General features: G+C 42.2%; 1 protein-coding gene across 8 annotated transcripts in view; it reads left to right on the top strand.

The window, feature by feature from the left end:
- SMYD3 (SET and MYND domain containing 3) overlaps positions 1-16549 on the top strand; it is a 796483-nt gene that overhangs the window by 670807 nt on the left and 109127 nt on the right. For 2 of the 8 annotated variants that reach the window (XM_072830263.1, XM_072830266.1), the window contains one exon: positions 14748-15224. The exons of 5 other annotated variants lie outside the window; for them this stretch is intronic. In XM_072830263.1, the coding sequence (XP_072686364.1) occupies positions 14748-14849 (102 nt within the window). In that variant the 3' untranslated portion in view covers positions 14850-15224. Of the gene's footprint in view, positions 1-14747; positions 15494-16549 lie in introns of those variants that run through there. One more of the 8 variants, XM_072830261.1, reaches the window with a different exon arrangement.

Genomic DNA, 16549 nt, shown 5'->3' on the forward strand with positions numbered 1-16549 from the left:
CTTTACCCCTCTCTCCCCCTTCCCTCACTCTCTAAAATAAATAAATAAATCTTTTTTAAAAATACTGTTCATATGTACATGATCTTATGTGGTCCTCATAACAAATGAGGTCAGTGGAGCAGATATTTTCATTCCCATTTGAAAGGAAGGAGCTAAAGCATGGAGACATTTGAGAGCCTGTCCAAAGTCATACTGAAGTTGGTTTGTTCAGTTTAATTCAACGTGTGTGGATTAAATTCTTCTATTGATCTGAATAAGGCCCAGTGTCGTCCTTCCAGTTTAGTGCAGGAGGCAACATGTGACCAAGTCATTACATACAGGCTGGAATCCTGGCCTCTCTGCTTTTCCTCTAAACTGGCCCAGTTAAGGAGATGAGACCCTCTAGTAAGACTCAGTGAGCAGAAATCCCTGTGGATCACCTGAGCTCCTGATGCCAGCTCAGGAGAAAGTGGGGGAGACATCAGAAGAGATTTGTATCATGTCCTTCATCGTGTGAGGCTTTTTTATCACCTCTGTGTGCAGAACTCTTGAAGGAGGAATCTAATCCCAGCTGCAAAGGCAGGAACCCAGACAGACATCTAGATGTGAATTTAGGGGATCACTCAGGCTGGATGGTCACTGTGGTCATCACCAGCCCGCCCTGTGACACACTTTCTGCCCTCCTATACCCCTCGGGTCCAGTTCTATGCTGCCTTCCTCATGGTCTTCTTACCATGTGACCTCACCTCCAGAAGCTTCCTTTGTTAACTGTTTTAGCATCTCCTCCTCCTGGTACTGAAGGGGTAAGCTCCAGTATGGACTCTCATAGCTGCAAATGAAAAATTCTTAGAACAGCATCAGCAAGTCTGCCCTTGCTGTGGTTAAAGCTTGGCCTGACCCCAAACTTCCTGTTTGGCTCTGGAAGTCACTGTCTATGCCATGTGCCTGGCAGTGTTGCATGGTAGAGGGAGTACTCAGGTTTAGAGTGAAGAGTGTCACCTGCAAGTGCCATGACTTGAAGCAAGTCTCTTAATCCCTCTTAATAGAACTTTCTTATTTTTAAAATGAACATAATCCCCATCCCATAGAGTGATCTTAAGGAGTAAATGAGGTAGTGTGTGAGACTATTTTGCTAAGTCCTAAGTATTTTGAGACTATAAGGAATTATTATTGTTACAGGAATTGTCGTTCTGATCATTCTCCCACTATCTGGTCCCATCAACACTTGTTGAAGCTTGGGGTTATATGGTGTTTCCACTATTGAACAATTATGTTCTCTAACTCGGCATTTCACATGGGCATGTTCTGTTTTTCCATATTGAGTGGGAATTCCACAAGAGGCCCTGACTTACATACCTTTTGTCTCCTGGTACCACCTAACACATGCCCCAAACACAGCACGCTCTATTAAAGACGTACTTGAATGAATAGATTTTTTAATGAATTGAGATCTTTAAAAGCCTCACTCTGGTCCTGTTCTTTGAGCTAATACATATATATACTATGTCTATGGCTAGTGGACCAGATCTTGTCTGGGCCTTTACTGACCATTCACTAGCAGTGTAAGGCTCTGATCTCCCCAATTCCAATGTGTGGCAAGGGTTTTCCCCTGTCAACAATCAATTCTTGGACACCAGGTGGGTGTCCTATGATTCAGTTCAATTCTGACACTGTCTATCCAGAGATAGCATCAGACCCAGCAGGTAAATGGCTCAGCCCCACGAGACTACTCTCCACTGCGGATGCTGATGGCAAGCCCAGGCTGTCACCTGTGCTTCTGACTGACCAGGTGTATAGATTGGAGATTCCAAGGACCCCTTCTTTAGGATCAATTAATGTGCTAGGGTGGTTCACAGAAGTCAGAAGAACATTTTGCATACTAGATCACCAATCTATTGTAAAAGGCTATAAATCAGGAACAACTAGATAGGAGAGAGGCATAGTGCACAATCTAAGGAAATGGCACAAAGCTTCCATCCTCTCTTAGAGCTCACCAGTCTTCTTAGATCTCCATGTGTTCACCACCCCAGAAGCTCTTTAAACCCCATCCGTTGAGGTTTTTATATGGGCTTCATTACCTAGGTATGATTGATTAAATCATTGGCCATTGGCAACTGATTCAGCCTCTAACTCCTCTGCCTGTCAGAAGTCAATCATCACATGGTTGGTTTTCTAGGCAGACAGCCCCCATCATTAGGTGCTTTCTGAGAAAGTCACCTTATTAACATAACAAGAGACACTTTTATTGCTTTCTGCACCTTGGAAACGCCAAGGGTTCTGGAAGTTCTGTGTCAGAAACTAGGATGAAGACCAAATATGTTTCTGCCTTGTTACAATTTATGGTGTCACACAGAGGGACAGGCAGGTCATGTCCATTGCTTTGCAAGCTCATAGTACCTGAAGGCCTAGGAGCAGGCCAGTTTCATTCTGCAGAAAGCCTCTCTTCCTGAGTTTTCTTATGGCTTAGATATCCCAGAGAGGGGAAAGAGAAAATCTGTTCTCTGCCTTTTGAAACTGATGTTCTCTTTAGGCTGGCACCCCTAGGTATTCTTTCTTAGAAACTCTGGAAATAATAGAATGAAAGAACTTGAAAAGGGTTTCAAAGGCTGGTTTTGGAGCAGAAATGAGAAAATCTTCAGAAGCAGAAATTGGTTACAGATTCCATTAGGCCAGCCTCCTCCAGGAAAGGGATCCACTTAGCCCAACACTGATTTGGTTTAGGCTTTCATCTCCACTGGGCTCAGCTGAAATGCTTATGACTGCTGCCAAAGGACAGTCCTGGGGTCCCTTTGCAAAGCTTGTCTCCTGCTTTCTCCTGTCTCTTAACTGTTCTCATTCCTTTCCATTTATTTCTTGGAAGAATTTTGTTAGCCACTAATTTGACTTCTTAGAGCTCATGGCAACTGTCATTTTTTGGACTCTTGTCAGTCAACCTGTTTCTTTTCTAGGAGCCCTGCACACTGCTGACTTCCTCACTGTGGGCAGACTAGCTGCTTTGTTAGTGCCTTGTTAGCTGAAGGCAGGTTGGAAAAAAACAGACTAATTCCCCTTTAGTAATCATTTTTTATTTAGATGTAAATTTTTTACATTACACTATAATGTTCATTTCCCCTTTTCATTTCATTTTGTTGATGCATTTTACATTTTGAGGATCTTTTTAGCTTTTTCTGGGCCTGAGCAGGGAGCAAAGGACATAGGTCCTAGACATTCCTCTCATTCTCACAGAGCTATCAGCTATTCAGGCACATCCAGGGAAAGCTCAAAGCACAACCATACTAGTCTCTGTCTACTCTAGCCTACACTCTAAATTTAAGCCCCCCAAAAACTGATTTAAAGCATACAATTCTATGGTTCCCATTCCTTAATCTGCTATAGTGATTCTTAACCTCTTTAATCACACCCTTATTTAGAAATCTGATAAGAACCACTGACTCACTAGAGAAGAATGTACATATACACAATACCTTGTACTCTGGGTGAGGAGAGGGACTTCATGGGCTGCCTGAAGCCTCTCCTTGCACTCTGTAGGTGCCCATAGCCTTTAGGTTAAAAAGCCGTCTTCTGAATATGTAACATCACACCATAGCATGTGGGCAAATGGGATGGAAAGAGGGAGAACAAAAATACAGACATATGTTATGCCATAATCATCAATAATGCCTTCAAAGAGTTATTTGAATGTCCCTGCCTCTGATACATATGAATGCCTCCTGTGGACCTCCAAATAGAGAATATTAGTTTTAGCTATATGTTTCTGAACCAAAAAAGGAGGTCAAGTAACAGAATGGTCAATAAAATGAAAGCATAGTGATTAAGTCATATTAAAGGAAACCAGCAGAAATTTGCCTAGCAGAAAGTATAAGCCCAGTACAAATAAGGAGCCAAGTTCAAAATCTGGACTTTTACCTCCACCTGGCAGTCACATGGTATTCTCTCCCCATTATCTCTTCATTCTCTTATTGGAGCAATTTCAGAGAAATCCAGCTAAAACATAAGGTTTAAATAAAATTCAGAATATCAACTGAATATCCGGAATGTCCAGATTTCAATTGAAAGTCACATGTCATACCAAGAACCAGGAAGATTTCAGTTTTCTTTTTTTTTTTTTTTAAGATCTCAGTTTTAAGGGGGGGAAAAAAAAAAAAAAAGACTATCCATAGCTGGCTGACAGGTTCTAAAGCAGCCATCATAAAAATGCTTCAATGAGCAATTATGAACACCCTGAAAACAAATGAAAAAATATAAAGTCTCAGCAAGGAGATAGAAAATAGAAAGAAGATGCAAATAGAAATTTAAGAACTGATGAATACAATTACCCAAATAAACAGACTAGTGCTTTATAGCAGAATGGAGAGGACAGAGGAATGAATTAGCGAACTTGAAGATAGAACAATAGAAGCTTCCCAATCTTGAAAAACAGAGGAAACAACTGAATAAAAGATAAAATTGAACAGAATTTCAGGGACTGTGGGACCAATAACAAAGACACAACATTGGTGTCCCATAAGGAGGAAGGAAAGAAGACAGGGTGGAAAGAGTACTTGAAGAAGCAAGGGTGGAAGAATTCAAATTGGAAAGGAAGAAATAAAATTATCTCTGTTCACAGATGACATGATCTTATATATAGAAACCCCTAAATACTCCACACACAAAAAAATGGTAAAACTAGCAAATATAACAAAGTAGCAGGATATAAAATGAACATGCAAAAGTCAGTTGTGTTCTTATACGAGGACAGTTAACAATCCAAAAAGGTAATTAAGGAAACATTTCCATTTACAATAGCATCTAACAGAATAAAGTACTCAGAAATTACTTTAACCACGGAGGTGAAAGAGTTATACACTGAAAACTATAAAACATTGCTGAAAAAATTTAAAAATATATAAGTAAATAGAATAACATTCCATGTTTATGATTAGAAGACAGAATATTGTTAGATGTCAGTACTACTCAAAGCCATCCATAGAATGAGTATAATGTCTATCAAAATCCCAATGATTTTTTCGAGAAATAGAAAACTCTATCCTAAAATTCATGGAAGTCTCAAGGGACTCTGGTAGACAAAAATAGTCTTGAAAAAAGATGGAAAAAATGTAAGGCTCACACTTCTTGATTTCAAATTTATGAAAAGCTTACAGTAACCAGAAGAATGTGGTACCAGCAAAAAGATGGCCATATAGACTCATGGAGTAGAATAGAGAGTCCAGACATAAACCATCACATATATGTCCAAGTGATTATTGACCAGGGTACCAAGACCACTTAATGAGAAAAGGATAGTCTCTTCAACAGATGATGTTGGGAAAACTGGATATCCATATGCAAAAGAATGAAGTTGGACCCTTACTAACACTGTTCCAAAAAGTAACTCATGATGGAGTTCTAAGTATAAGAACTAAAACTATAAAACTCTTAGAAGAAAACATAGAGGAAAAATTTTGTGACTTTGGATTTAGCAATTTCTTATATATGACACCAAAGCCACAGGAAACAAAAATAATAATAAATTGGACTGCTTCAGAATTTAAAACTTCTGTGTAACAAAGGACACAATCAACAGTAAAAGGCAACCCACAGAATAATACAAATTTTTGCAAATCACATGTTTAATAAGGGATTAATGGCCAACCTATACAGAGATCTCTTGAAACTCAACAAGAAAACAACCCAATTAAAAAGTAGGCAAAGGGGGTGTCTGGGTGGCTCAGTCAGTTGAGTGTCCTACTCTTAATTTCAGCTCAGGTCGTGACATCAGGGTCATTTGATCGAGCCCTGCATCAGGCTCCATGCTCAGCACAGAGTCTGCTTGGGATTCTCTCTCCCACTCCCTCTACCTCTCCCCCTGCTCACTCTAGGTAGATAGATAGATAGATAGATAGATAGATAGATAGATACTTTAAAAAGTGAGCAAAGGACTTGATGAGACATTTCTTCAGAGAAGATAGACAAATGACCAAAAGGCACATGAAAAGATGCCTCACATCACTATTCATTAGGGAAATGCAAATCAGGAACCACAATGAGATATCACTTCTCATCCTTTAGGATGGCTGTTTTCAAAACAAAACAGAAAACAAGCGTTCATGTGGATATGGAGAAATTGGAACCCTTGTACATAACCAGTATGAATGCAAAATTGTGCAACTGCTCCGGAAAATGATATGGTAGTTCCCTAAAAAAATGAAACATAATATTACTATTGGATCTTGCTATTCCACTTTTGGGTATATACACAAAAGTATTGGAAATAAGGATATGAACAGATATTTGTACACCAGACAGAGTTCATAGCCCCATTAGTCACAGTAGCCAGAAGATGGAAACAACTGCTATATTTGTGGGTGGATAAGAAGATGAACAAAATGTAGGGGGGGGGGAAATAGATAGATAGATAGATAGATAGATAGATAGATAGATAGATAGATATAATGGAATGTTAATTCAGCCTGAAAACAAAAAGAAATTCTGGTACATGCTACAACATGGGTGAGTATTGTGCCAAGTGAAATAAGCCAGACACCAAAGGACAAATAGCATATGATTCCATGTACATGAGGTACCTAATAGGTCAAAAGCAAAGAGACAGAAAGTAGCATAATGCTTACCAGGCGCTGGAGGGAAAGAGGATTTACTGTCCAGTGGGCACACTTTTTTAGTTTGAGATGATGCAGAAGTTCTGGGTATAGACAGTGTTGATAGTTGCACAGCAATATGAATGCACTTAGTGTCACCGAACTGTACATTTAAAAATAGTTAAAGTGGTAACTGTTATGATGTTATATACATTTTACCACAATGAAACTTAAAGAAAGAAAGGAAGGAAAGAAAGAAAGAAAAGAAAAGAAAGAGAAAGGAGACTGGGTGGCTCAGTCAGTTAAGCTTCCCACTTGATTTTGACTCAGGTCCTGATCTCAGGGTCCTGGAATTGAGCCCTGCATCGGGCTCTGGCTCAGCGCAAAGTCTGCTTGAGATTCTCTCCCCATCTCCCTCTGCCCCTCTTCCTGCTTGCATTCACTTGCTGTCTCACTAAAATAAATAAAATCTTAAAAATAAAGGAATTAGAGAAAACTCCCTCTAATTTGGCAAAAGACATAAGCTACAGATTCAAGAAGCTAAGTGAATACCAAATAAGAAAAATCCACCTCAAGACCCATCATAGTCAAACTTCTGAAAACTAAAGACAAAACAATTTGAATTATAATGATTTTCTCATCAGAAGCCAGGGAAGCAAGGGGTACCTGGGTGGCTTAGTGGTTGAGCATCTGCCTTTGGCTCAGGTCATGATCCCAGGGTCCTGGGATCGAGTCCCACATCGGGCTCCCTGCAAGGAGCCTACTTCTCCCTCTGCCTATGTTTCTGCCTCTCTCTGTGTATCTCTCATGAATAAATACATGAATCTTAGAAAAAAGAAAAGAAAAGAAAAAAGAAAAGAAAAGAAAAAAAAGAAAAGAAACCATGGAGGCCAGATAAAAGGAATACTATTATTCAGGGACTGGAAGAAAAGTACTATTACTTCAAAAATCTACATTCAGCAAAAATATCCTTCAGGAATGAAAGGAAATCAAGACATTCTCAAATGAAGGAAAATAGAGAACTAGTCACTAGCAGACCTCTTCTTAAAGGATGACTAAAGGACTTCTCTAAACAAAGGAAACGAGAAAGAAACAAAAAATCTTGGAACATCAGGAAGGAAGAAAGAACATGATGACAAAGATATGGGTAAATAAAGCAGGTTTTCCTTCTCTATAGAGTTTTCTAGATTATGATTGACTGTTGAAACAAAATTACAACATTGTCTCATGTGGTTCTAAATGCATTTAGTGGAAATATTTAGAACAATTATATTCCAAATAGGGGAGGGTAAAAGACATAAAATAGGGTAAGGTTTCTGCACCTTCACTCGAACTGATAAAACGACACTAGTACAGTGTGATGTAGCACATATGTAATGTGAGACCTAGAGCAGCCATGAGAAAAAGCTGTACTAAGGGATTCACTCAAAATCCCCTTAGAGTGGAATTCTAAAAAAGAATGTAACCCACAGGAAATGCAAGAATAAGAAAACAGAAACAAAGAAACCCAGAATAAACAGAAAACAAAAAATAAAATGGCAGACTTAAACCCGGATATTCAGCTCTCTGTAAAATGACACCGATTAAATGACAGACTCATGGAATGGATTTTGTTAATCACCTAACTGTAACTTGTCTATAAGAAACTTGCTTTAAATGTAATGACATAGGTAAGTCAAAAGTGAAGGATGGCAAAAGACATATCATGATTAATTGAAAGAAAGCTGGAGTAGCAATGTTAATATCAGATAAAGTAGACTTCAGAGCAAAGAAAATATTACTAGAGACAGAAATTTTGGCTGAAAGGTCAGTCTACCAAGCAGACATAGCAATACATGTGCATCAAAAAACCCAGTTGCAAAATGTGGGAAACAAAAATTGATAGGACTGAATGAAGAAATAGGCAGTAAGCTTGTGGCTACTAGCACAGCTGGGGACATGAGCACCCCTCTGTCAACAAGTGACTGAACCCCTAGACAGAAAATCGGCAAGGACGTAGGCGAATTTCACAATACAATACCATCAACCAACAGTATCTAATTGACATTTATAAAGAACTCCATCCAGTAATAGCAGAATACGTGTTCTTTTCAAGCATCTACAGATCATAAACCAAGGGAGACCTCATGCTGGGCCATTAATAGGTATCAATGAGGATAAAAGGCGTCCAGTGGTACAGAGTAAATTCTCTGACCACATATAATTATTTCAGAAATCAAGAACCCAATATTTGGAACAAAGCCAAATCCACACCACCTCCTTCTATCTGGGACTTGGTCTGCCCCTAGAATTAAGCTCATCTGGTATCTTCATTATTTAATTGAGGAAACTGAGACATGGGGACGAGACATGACTTCTTCAGACTATCTCAGGTGCTCAAGAAATACTCATGAGATTGAGTGATTAGTTAAAATAGCAACATGTAGCAGCTCTTTTACTACCCAGTGGAGGGCACAGTCCTGAGCTCACCACATCTGCAACCCTCTGAAAGTCCCTCCCTCCCCTGGGTCCCCAGCACCTTACAGCTCCCTTTATCACAGGCTGCCCTGCATGGATTCCATTCTGTCTCCTCCTTGTGCCAGGGCTCCTCCCAGGGTAAAGCCAAGCCTTACTCATTAGAGCTGCTTAGAAAATATTTAGCGAATGAATGGATCAGCGTTTTCGTTAAGGAAATTTTGTCTCCCAGGAGGACAGATCCTTCCAGTGGATCCTATGCTGAGTTATTCAAGGTGTAGAGCAGAGAGTAGAGTCAGCAGGGGTGCTACTGAGCTCAGGCTTGTAGTCTAAGCCTGTGGAAGTTTCTGCTGCCCATTGTAAAGAGCTTCTAGCTCTGGGACTGCTGGATTTGTTGTAGGTCTGGCTTCTTACATTTCCTGCTTTGGAAGCCTCAGACCATGACCGCCTCCTATCTCTCCACTCTGCTTTCAACCTGAGCCCTGCAGAAAACTTGCATTTTTCCCTCTTGTGATGTGACTCCAGAAAACTTGCATTTTTCCTTCTTGTGATGTGATTCCAGAGGTTCTTATCAGGCATACATTTATTTTCCCTCTGATTTTATATCCATATTTAAATCATGCTTGGGGAAGTCATTTATTGGATTCCCTCAGGCTCATGGTAGAGAGCATATGAGATCCTTGATAAGCTTAATATATTTGTATTAAAAATTAATAAGCAAGCTATTGTTGGCAACTTTAAATCATAATTTAACATATTTAATATAAGACCACAATTTTAAAATTACTTACAAAAAAAAAAAAAGATGTGATAAGATTGAAATCAGTTCTGGGACCCTGTTTTTATTCCGGAATGAACCAACCATGCCTGTCATGTGGCAGACAGTCAGTGCCGCCATTTCTCGTGTGACATTTAGAGTCAGGACTGTTGTAGCAACCCCCTTGGAGCCTTCAAATGAGTCCTCTGCAGAAGATTATGTGGAGGCTCTTTTTAAATGCTGCTATTAAAAAAAATAAAATGTAATGGGAAGAGATAAGCTTTTCCCAGCACAAGCCAGCTCCAATTTTATATTTCCTTAATCTGTTTTATATACTGCTGCAGGAAATGAAACCCAAATTGTCCTTTCTGACGTGTGCATGTGTGGCGGGTGGGAGCGACCGAGTGTAGGGAGACACAGAGCTACAGGAAATAGTTGCTTTGGTTTGTCAGGGATTTACTGTAACTTTACTTTGGAGGGAAAAGCCCTCCTCATCTTCCCACCGGTCTGAAGGGCTGTGTCCCCATGGGGAGCTATTGCCCCAGCTCACCTGTCCACCCAGTGGACGCCCAAGACAAGGACCAGGTAGCCTCCCTCAGCAGGTCTGCTTCCACTCATTTCCTGTCCCCTCGGAGTGACACGTCATTGGCACACATACAGAAGACGCTCCCTGACAGACTTTGCACATTCCTGAATCCTACTTCTTTGTTCCCTGTTCCCTTTTTCTCCTGTTCTCTTCTACTCCCTCCGTTACTCATAAAATTATCATGTCTGCTTATGAATTATATCTATATTTAGTTCCATCTTCTGGATAAGTGATGTAGATGGGTTTTTTTTTTCCTTTTCAGTTTCTTCAGATGGGTCCTCTGCCCCAGCTCTCTACCCATTTCCTCTCTGCTTCTGGCAACCCCTGTGGATAAAATCTTCTAATCTTAGTGTCTCAAATCTTATATGTAACCCCCCTGCCCCACCTCTACTTCCAGTGCTGCTTTTACCACCAAAGAAGAGAACACAGAGCCACCACCAAGATCATCTTGACTAGGAAGGCCCTGTGATCCCTCTGAATGTCTCAAAAGCCACGTCTAGATGTAGGGGAGCTTCTGGTCCCTCTCCTTGGTCACGAAGACCAGTTTTAAGAGGAGGCTACATGGTACAGTCATGGAGGGAGCATTGGGTTGAGTCCTAAGAGTCAGCACTCACCCTGTGCCCACCTCAGGCATAACCTGAGGACTTCAGACCTGATGGTCCTCATGTCCCTCCATAAGGCAGTAGGCATGGAGGTGTGGGAATGAGGCCTAGGTATAGCTAGATGCTTTCCCCTTCCTGCCTGTGGCTCTGAATTCCAGAAAGGCCCCAAGGCCGGAAGCCTCCTACTGAGGCTTAGGTTCTTGTCCTGCTGGAGGACAAGCAGGAAGGTTCTAGATCAGCCACAATTAACTTTAGCTCCTGAGGAGTAGACCTTATGTTTAAAGCTTCAAGAAAGTGAAACATAACTAGAAGAAAGGCTGAAAGGAAGGAAGCTTGGAGATGCACATGCAGATCAACCGTATGTCATCAGAGTCTAGGAAGATGACATTTGTCATTTAGCCTCTGAGTCCTTTGCACAGAACACCCTCTAGAGGAGGAACCTGGGGAAATATGGCCATGAGAGCACTAGAAACTGGTGGGAGCATCCTCCTGGGCAACACGGCCAGGCCCCAATAGAGCAGACAGCTTCCTTGAGGGACAGGGACAGAGGTGAGCCCTCCCAGGTCAGGCTTGACCTTCTCCTGGGCTCCCTGTTAGTGGGGCCTGGTGAAGGGGCATTTCTCTTTTATGCAGAGGTTTTCAGGTGATGCTTCTGGGCCATTCATCTTCCTCTGCTGGATTACAGGGACATCCAGCCCTCTGCTGAGTAGAAGGCAAGAGAACACTCAAGAGAGCTTTAAGTAGGAGGATTTCCCATGAAGGACTTGAAGCAGCTCTCTGATCTTGTACTTTCAAGCAGCTTTTAGTCCTGCTTTCAAGAGGCTCTCTGCCTCAGACTTTAAGGTGTCTAGATGACTGAGGACCAGCTGGGATCCCCAGGGTGGTGGGGGGCGGGCAGGGGCATGAAGCAGGACCCATTTGTTCCCAGAATGGTATCAGACATTTGTTTTTTATCTTCTGTCCAGAGGGATCTCAGAGAGCTTGGCTGCCTGCAAAGTGGGAGTTCCCCCACCTTCCACCCCTGGACACCCCCACCCTCAGGATGTGCTTGCAGATGCTGTACACCCACAGGACAGACCCAGTCAGGTTCATCAGAACCTTCTAGGTTTTCCAGCTGGGATCGCATCTGGGCCCGTGAGCACTGCTCTCTTCTAGGCTGGAGACCAGAGCCTGAGTTGGCAGGTCTTCCTCTTCCGTTCTCTTCCCTCCCTCTCTCAGCAGCTACATCCAGACTCCTCTGCCTGCCCGTCTTCCTTGACTCCAGCCTACAGAGGACTTTTTAAAGAGGCAGAAAGGAAGCCAGGAACACAGGCAGGGAAAGCACCCCTGGGCCTGACCACTTAGCCGCTCCGGGTTTCCTCTGCACAGAATGAAGGAGTCTGAGTTTGTGACCATGTTGCTTCCCAGCTCTGTAGTCTCTGGCTGCAAAGGTTTTCCTGCCCAGGAGTCCCTAGGAGTTTATCCTAAGCAAATATTCCATAAAGGCAAAAAAAAGGGTCATAAGTTGGAGGATCTACATCATATCATTTTTTTCTTAAAAATCGGAAGTGATCTAAATTTCTGGGAGTAGCTTAGTGAATGGTCTATAAACATGTTGGAATTGATTGTACACAATCATTAAAATGGTAATTATGCTGGCTATAAATTAACTGAAATAGCTGCTGTTGCTTGTCGAGTGCTACTATATCAGTTATTCTCAACCCAGAGGACTCGTTAGAATCCCCTGAGCCCCAGCCTCTCCCCTTGAGGGCAGATTTCGCTAATTGTATATGTGGGTTTGTCTCTTTTGAGGCTCCCTGGTTGATGATACTGTGCAGCTGAAGCCAAGAGCCTGCATGCCAGGTACTTTCCTAGGTGGGTGTTTAATAGCCATCAAGTGGTGTCTTCACACAGCTGAAGGCACATCCACATTCAGCACCATGGATCCGTGCCCCTCCCATCCTGGCAGCCCCCGAGTGGGCAGTGCACGATGGCGCTATTTGTTTCTAATGTATTGACTGCAAAAATATCATTGCTCTATAACAAGCCATCCCAAAACTCAGCAGAGTAGAATGACCACTGCTTTATTACACTTGGATTCTTTGGATCAGGAATTTGAACAGGTCACAGTAGGAATGGCTTGCCTTTTTTCCACGATGTCTGAGGTTTCTGCTGAGAAGACTGGAATTTAGCTCTCTCCTAAATCATCTGGACACCTTTTTTGTTTTTTAAGATTTTTTTTCTTTAAGTAATCTCTACACCCAACATGGGGCTCGAACTCATGACCCTGAAACCAGGAGTCGCATGCTCTTCTGACTGAGCCAGCCAAGGGCCCCTGGATGCTCCTTTATGCACATCCCTGGTGTCTAGGCTGGATTGACTTGGAAGATGGGCTCAGTGAGTGAGGACTGTCAGGTTGAGAACCTACATGTGGCCTCTCCATGGGCTTGGGCTTCCTCAAAGCATGGAGACGCACAGCTCTGAGAGGAAATGTAATCGTGAACGAGGCGGAGACTGCATGGCCTTTCTCACCTAGCCTTGGAAGACAACAGCATTCCTTATAGTGCTCTCATTATTGAAGTGGTCACAAGCCCACCCAGATTTCAGAAATATTATGGGGGCAGAACTAACAAGACTTAGTGATGGCACTGAACATAGAGAATGAAAGAAACAGGTGTCAAAATGCTGATGCCTAATGTCCTAGGACATGAAAAGAATGCACACAAATATATACATCACAATCACAGAGCATACAGATGAGAACTGGATGCAGCACACAAAAATGAAATCTTATTTTCAGATGGCGGCAACACAGTATGTCATCTTTAACATTACTTAATCATTTTTAGTAGCTCTTTAAAAAAAGATTTTATTTATTTATTCATGAGAGACACAGAGAGAGAAGCAGAGACATAGGCAGGGGGAGAAGCAGGTTCCCTACAGGGAGCCCGATATGTGACTCAATCCCAGGACCCCAGGATCACGACCTGAGCTGAAGGCAGACACTCAACCACTGAGCCACTGAGGTGCCCCTCGTAACTCTTCTTAAACCCAACCACCCACTGAACCTCTGCACTGAAAACCCCTTAAGACCATTGTTGGACACCACACCCCAGCAGGACTCAAGTCATGAGTACGCTTTCCAAACACCACATTAAAAATTCACCCTGTCTCTTACTGTGTGGCTTGGAGAACCACAGTGCTATTCACACTATGGACTGTGGGGTTCACTCATGCCGCTAGGATCCTGGGAAAAAGATGAGTGGGCAGGGGCCTACCTACTTTGGGATCAAGATGTTGCCACGTGGACTGGGGAGCCCCCCGCCCTGGGCCCTGAGGCCTCCACCCAGCCCATCCCTATGGTGTTGCCAAAGGCTCTTGGTCTCTTTGCAAGAAAGCATTCAAGGACAGACCAGACACAACAGTTGAGTGGTGCAAGTAGGCAAGTTTATTAAAGTGAGCGTATACTCCCAAAATGTGAGCATGAGCAAGCTCAAGAGAGCTGCTTGCACTGGGGTTTGGGTCTCTATCTCACTGACAGTTGTTCACTTAAAGGGATTTCTTGGGAACAGTGTTCTGGGCCTTTTCTCCCTTACTAGGTAGGTCAGGGTTTCCAGCCTTCTTTGTCTTGGGCCTGTCTGGTTTGATCCAGCTTCTTGGGGCTTTGTTTTGGAATGCTTCCAGGACAGGTCTCTAACTCTTCCCCCTACCCCATAGCTGCCCATGACTCCCCCTTTGCAGGCCTCCAGGCATCCTGTTAAAACTTAACTAACTGCCTTCTCTAACATGATCTATCTTCTTTCTTTTTCCTTTAGGCTTTTGATATTATGAGAGTGACACACGGCAGAGAGCACAGCCTGATTGAAGATTTGATTCTCCTTTTAGAAGAATGTGACGCCAACATAAGAGCATCCTAAGGGGTCAAATCGAGGGAAGGATGGCTTCTACCCTTATCGAATGCCTTATAGAGGTCTCACGCCCTATACTGCTGTGTGAGCCTCCCTACTGGGGATGCTATTCTGTGTTTATGTAGATAAAACAAAGGCAGACATACAGTGCACAAACCACAAGGATCATTAGTGGTAGAGAAGCACAATTATAATAAATATAAACAATTTGGTTGAAAATGCCATCTGGTAATCACTTGCTTCCTCATTGGTGACTTTAATGTTTAAGATCTCAACATTAATGAAAGAAAGCTCTATTAAAATCTTGGTAGAATAAGTTGTAACTTTCTCCTTAAATATCTGTGGGGATAATTGGATTAAAAATCAGTGTTTTCACAAACAAAATCTTAAGTTCTATTTTGTCAAGCAAGTGGAGTTTCAGATGTTTTCTTTACTATTTGTCATAAATGATATATATATCCCTTACTTACTCCCAATACATCTCTAATACAAAGTTGTGTCCTGAATCCTAGAAGTCATTTTAGGTGTTAGTAGAAAAGCATAGGAAGTCTTAATAGAAGAGAAAAAAAATGTTTTTTCAAATGTTTCATGGTTCTTTGTGTAACTCTCTTCTGTGCATTGTGTTCCACTTTGTACATGTCATGCTTTTTCTTTTCTTGGAGTTTTTTTTTCCTAGAATTCCCTACATCTGAGGCTTGATTGTGGGATATGCATACCCCAAAGCTCCTTTATCTTGCATCCCAGCTAAAAACAATCTTGTTTTCAATTCTTCTTCTTCTCTACCTGCTTTTCCACCTTTCTGCGTGATCCATATTCAAAGAAGAAAATAATGATTTCTCTTAGGGCTTCGCGACCACATAGGCAGTTTAGTCCCTCCTGCATAGATGGGCTCGGGCAGTAGTGACAGCCCTTGGGTTCTAAGGGAGGCTCCAGTCCCTACCTTACTTTCCAGCAAGGAAGGGAGATACATACTGGGGCTGGTGTCCTGTTTCCTGGTCCCCAGGATCTGCTCTGTCCTCACAGCGGGAGCAGCAAGTCCTCCAGCCACGTGGCCATGCTGGGCTCAGGCAGCATCAGAGTGACATGTGGACACCTGATCAAAATGGAAGGAACCAGCCTCACTTGGCAGCAGAGAAAGCTGATCACTAGAAGCTGGAGTCTACTTGCCGAACACTGGGTGGGCAATCACCTTGGTCATGGAGGTTGTGCACAGTATCTGACATGCTGGTCAGCTCCTAACGCTTTCTGTCAAGTATTCAGTCAAGTATTCAGCATATTTCCAGAACATACAGTATCTCTAATAAGCACAATTGTACAACAAAGGAGGCATTTTGAAGCACATTTTATAACTAAGCACACTGAGGCTCACAGTCAATGTTCTGGAATCCCTCCTGAATGACCTTGAGAAAGTGGCTTAATCTCAGTCTTTAGGAATGACCAGAGCTGCCCAATGCCACAAATACATATTGAATGGTTACTGTGATTTTAGAAAAAAGCAGCACAGAGACTGAATAAATTATTCCCCTTGTCTTCAAAATGCACAGGGTCTCGTATAGCATTTGTATTAGTTAGCTTTTACTGTATAACTATCAAAACTTAATGGCTCCAAATAACACTTGTTCATGATTCTGAACATCAGCAGTGGGCCTGGGCAGTTCCGGTTTGGCCCAGGCTTGGCTGATCTAGCACTGTCTGCAGTTGCCAGTGGG

The sequence above is a fragment of the Canis lupus genome, chromosome 6 (genome assembly GCF_048164855.1).
Source record: "Canis lupus baileyi chromosome 6, mCanLup2.hap1, whole genome shotgun sequence".
Classification (NCBI taxonomy): domain Eukaryota; kingdom Metazoa; phylum Chordata; class Mammalia; order Carnivora; family Canidae; genus Canis; species Canis lupus.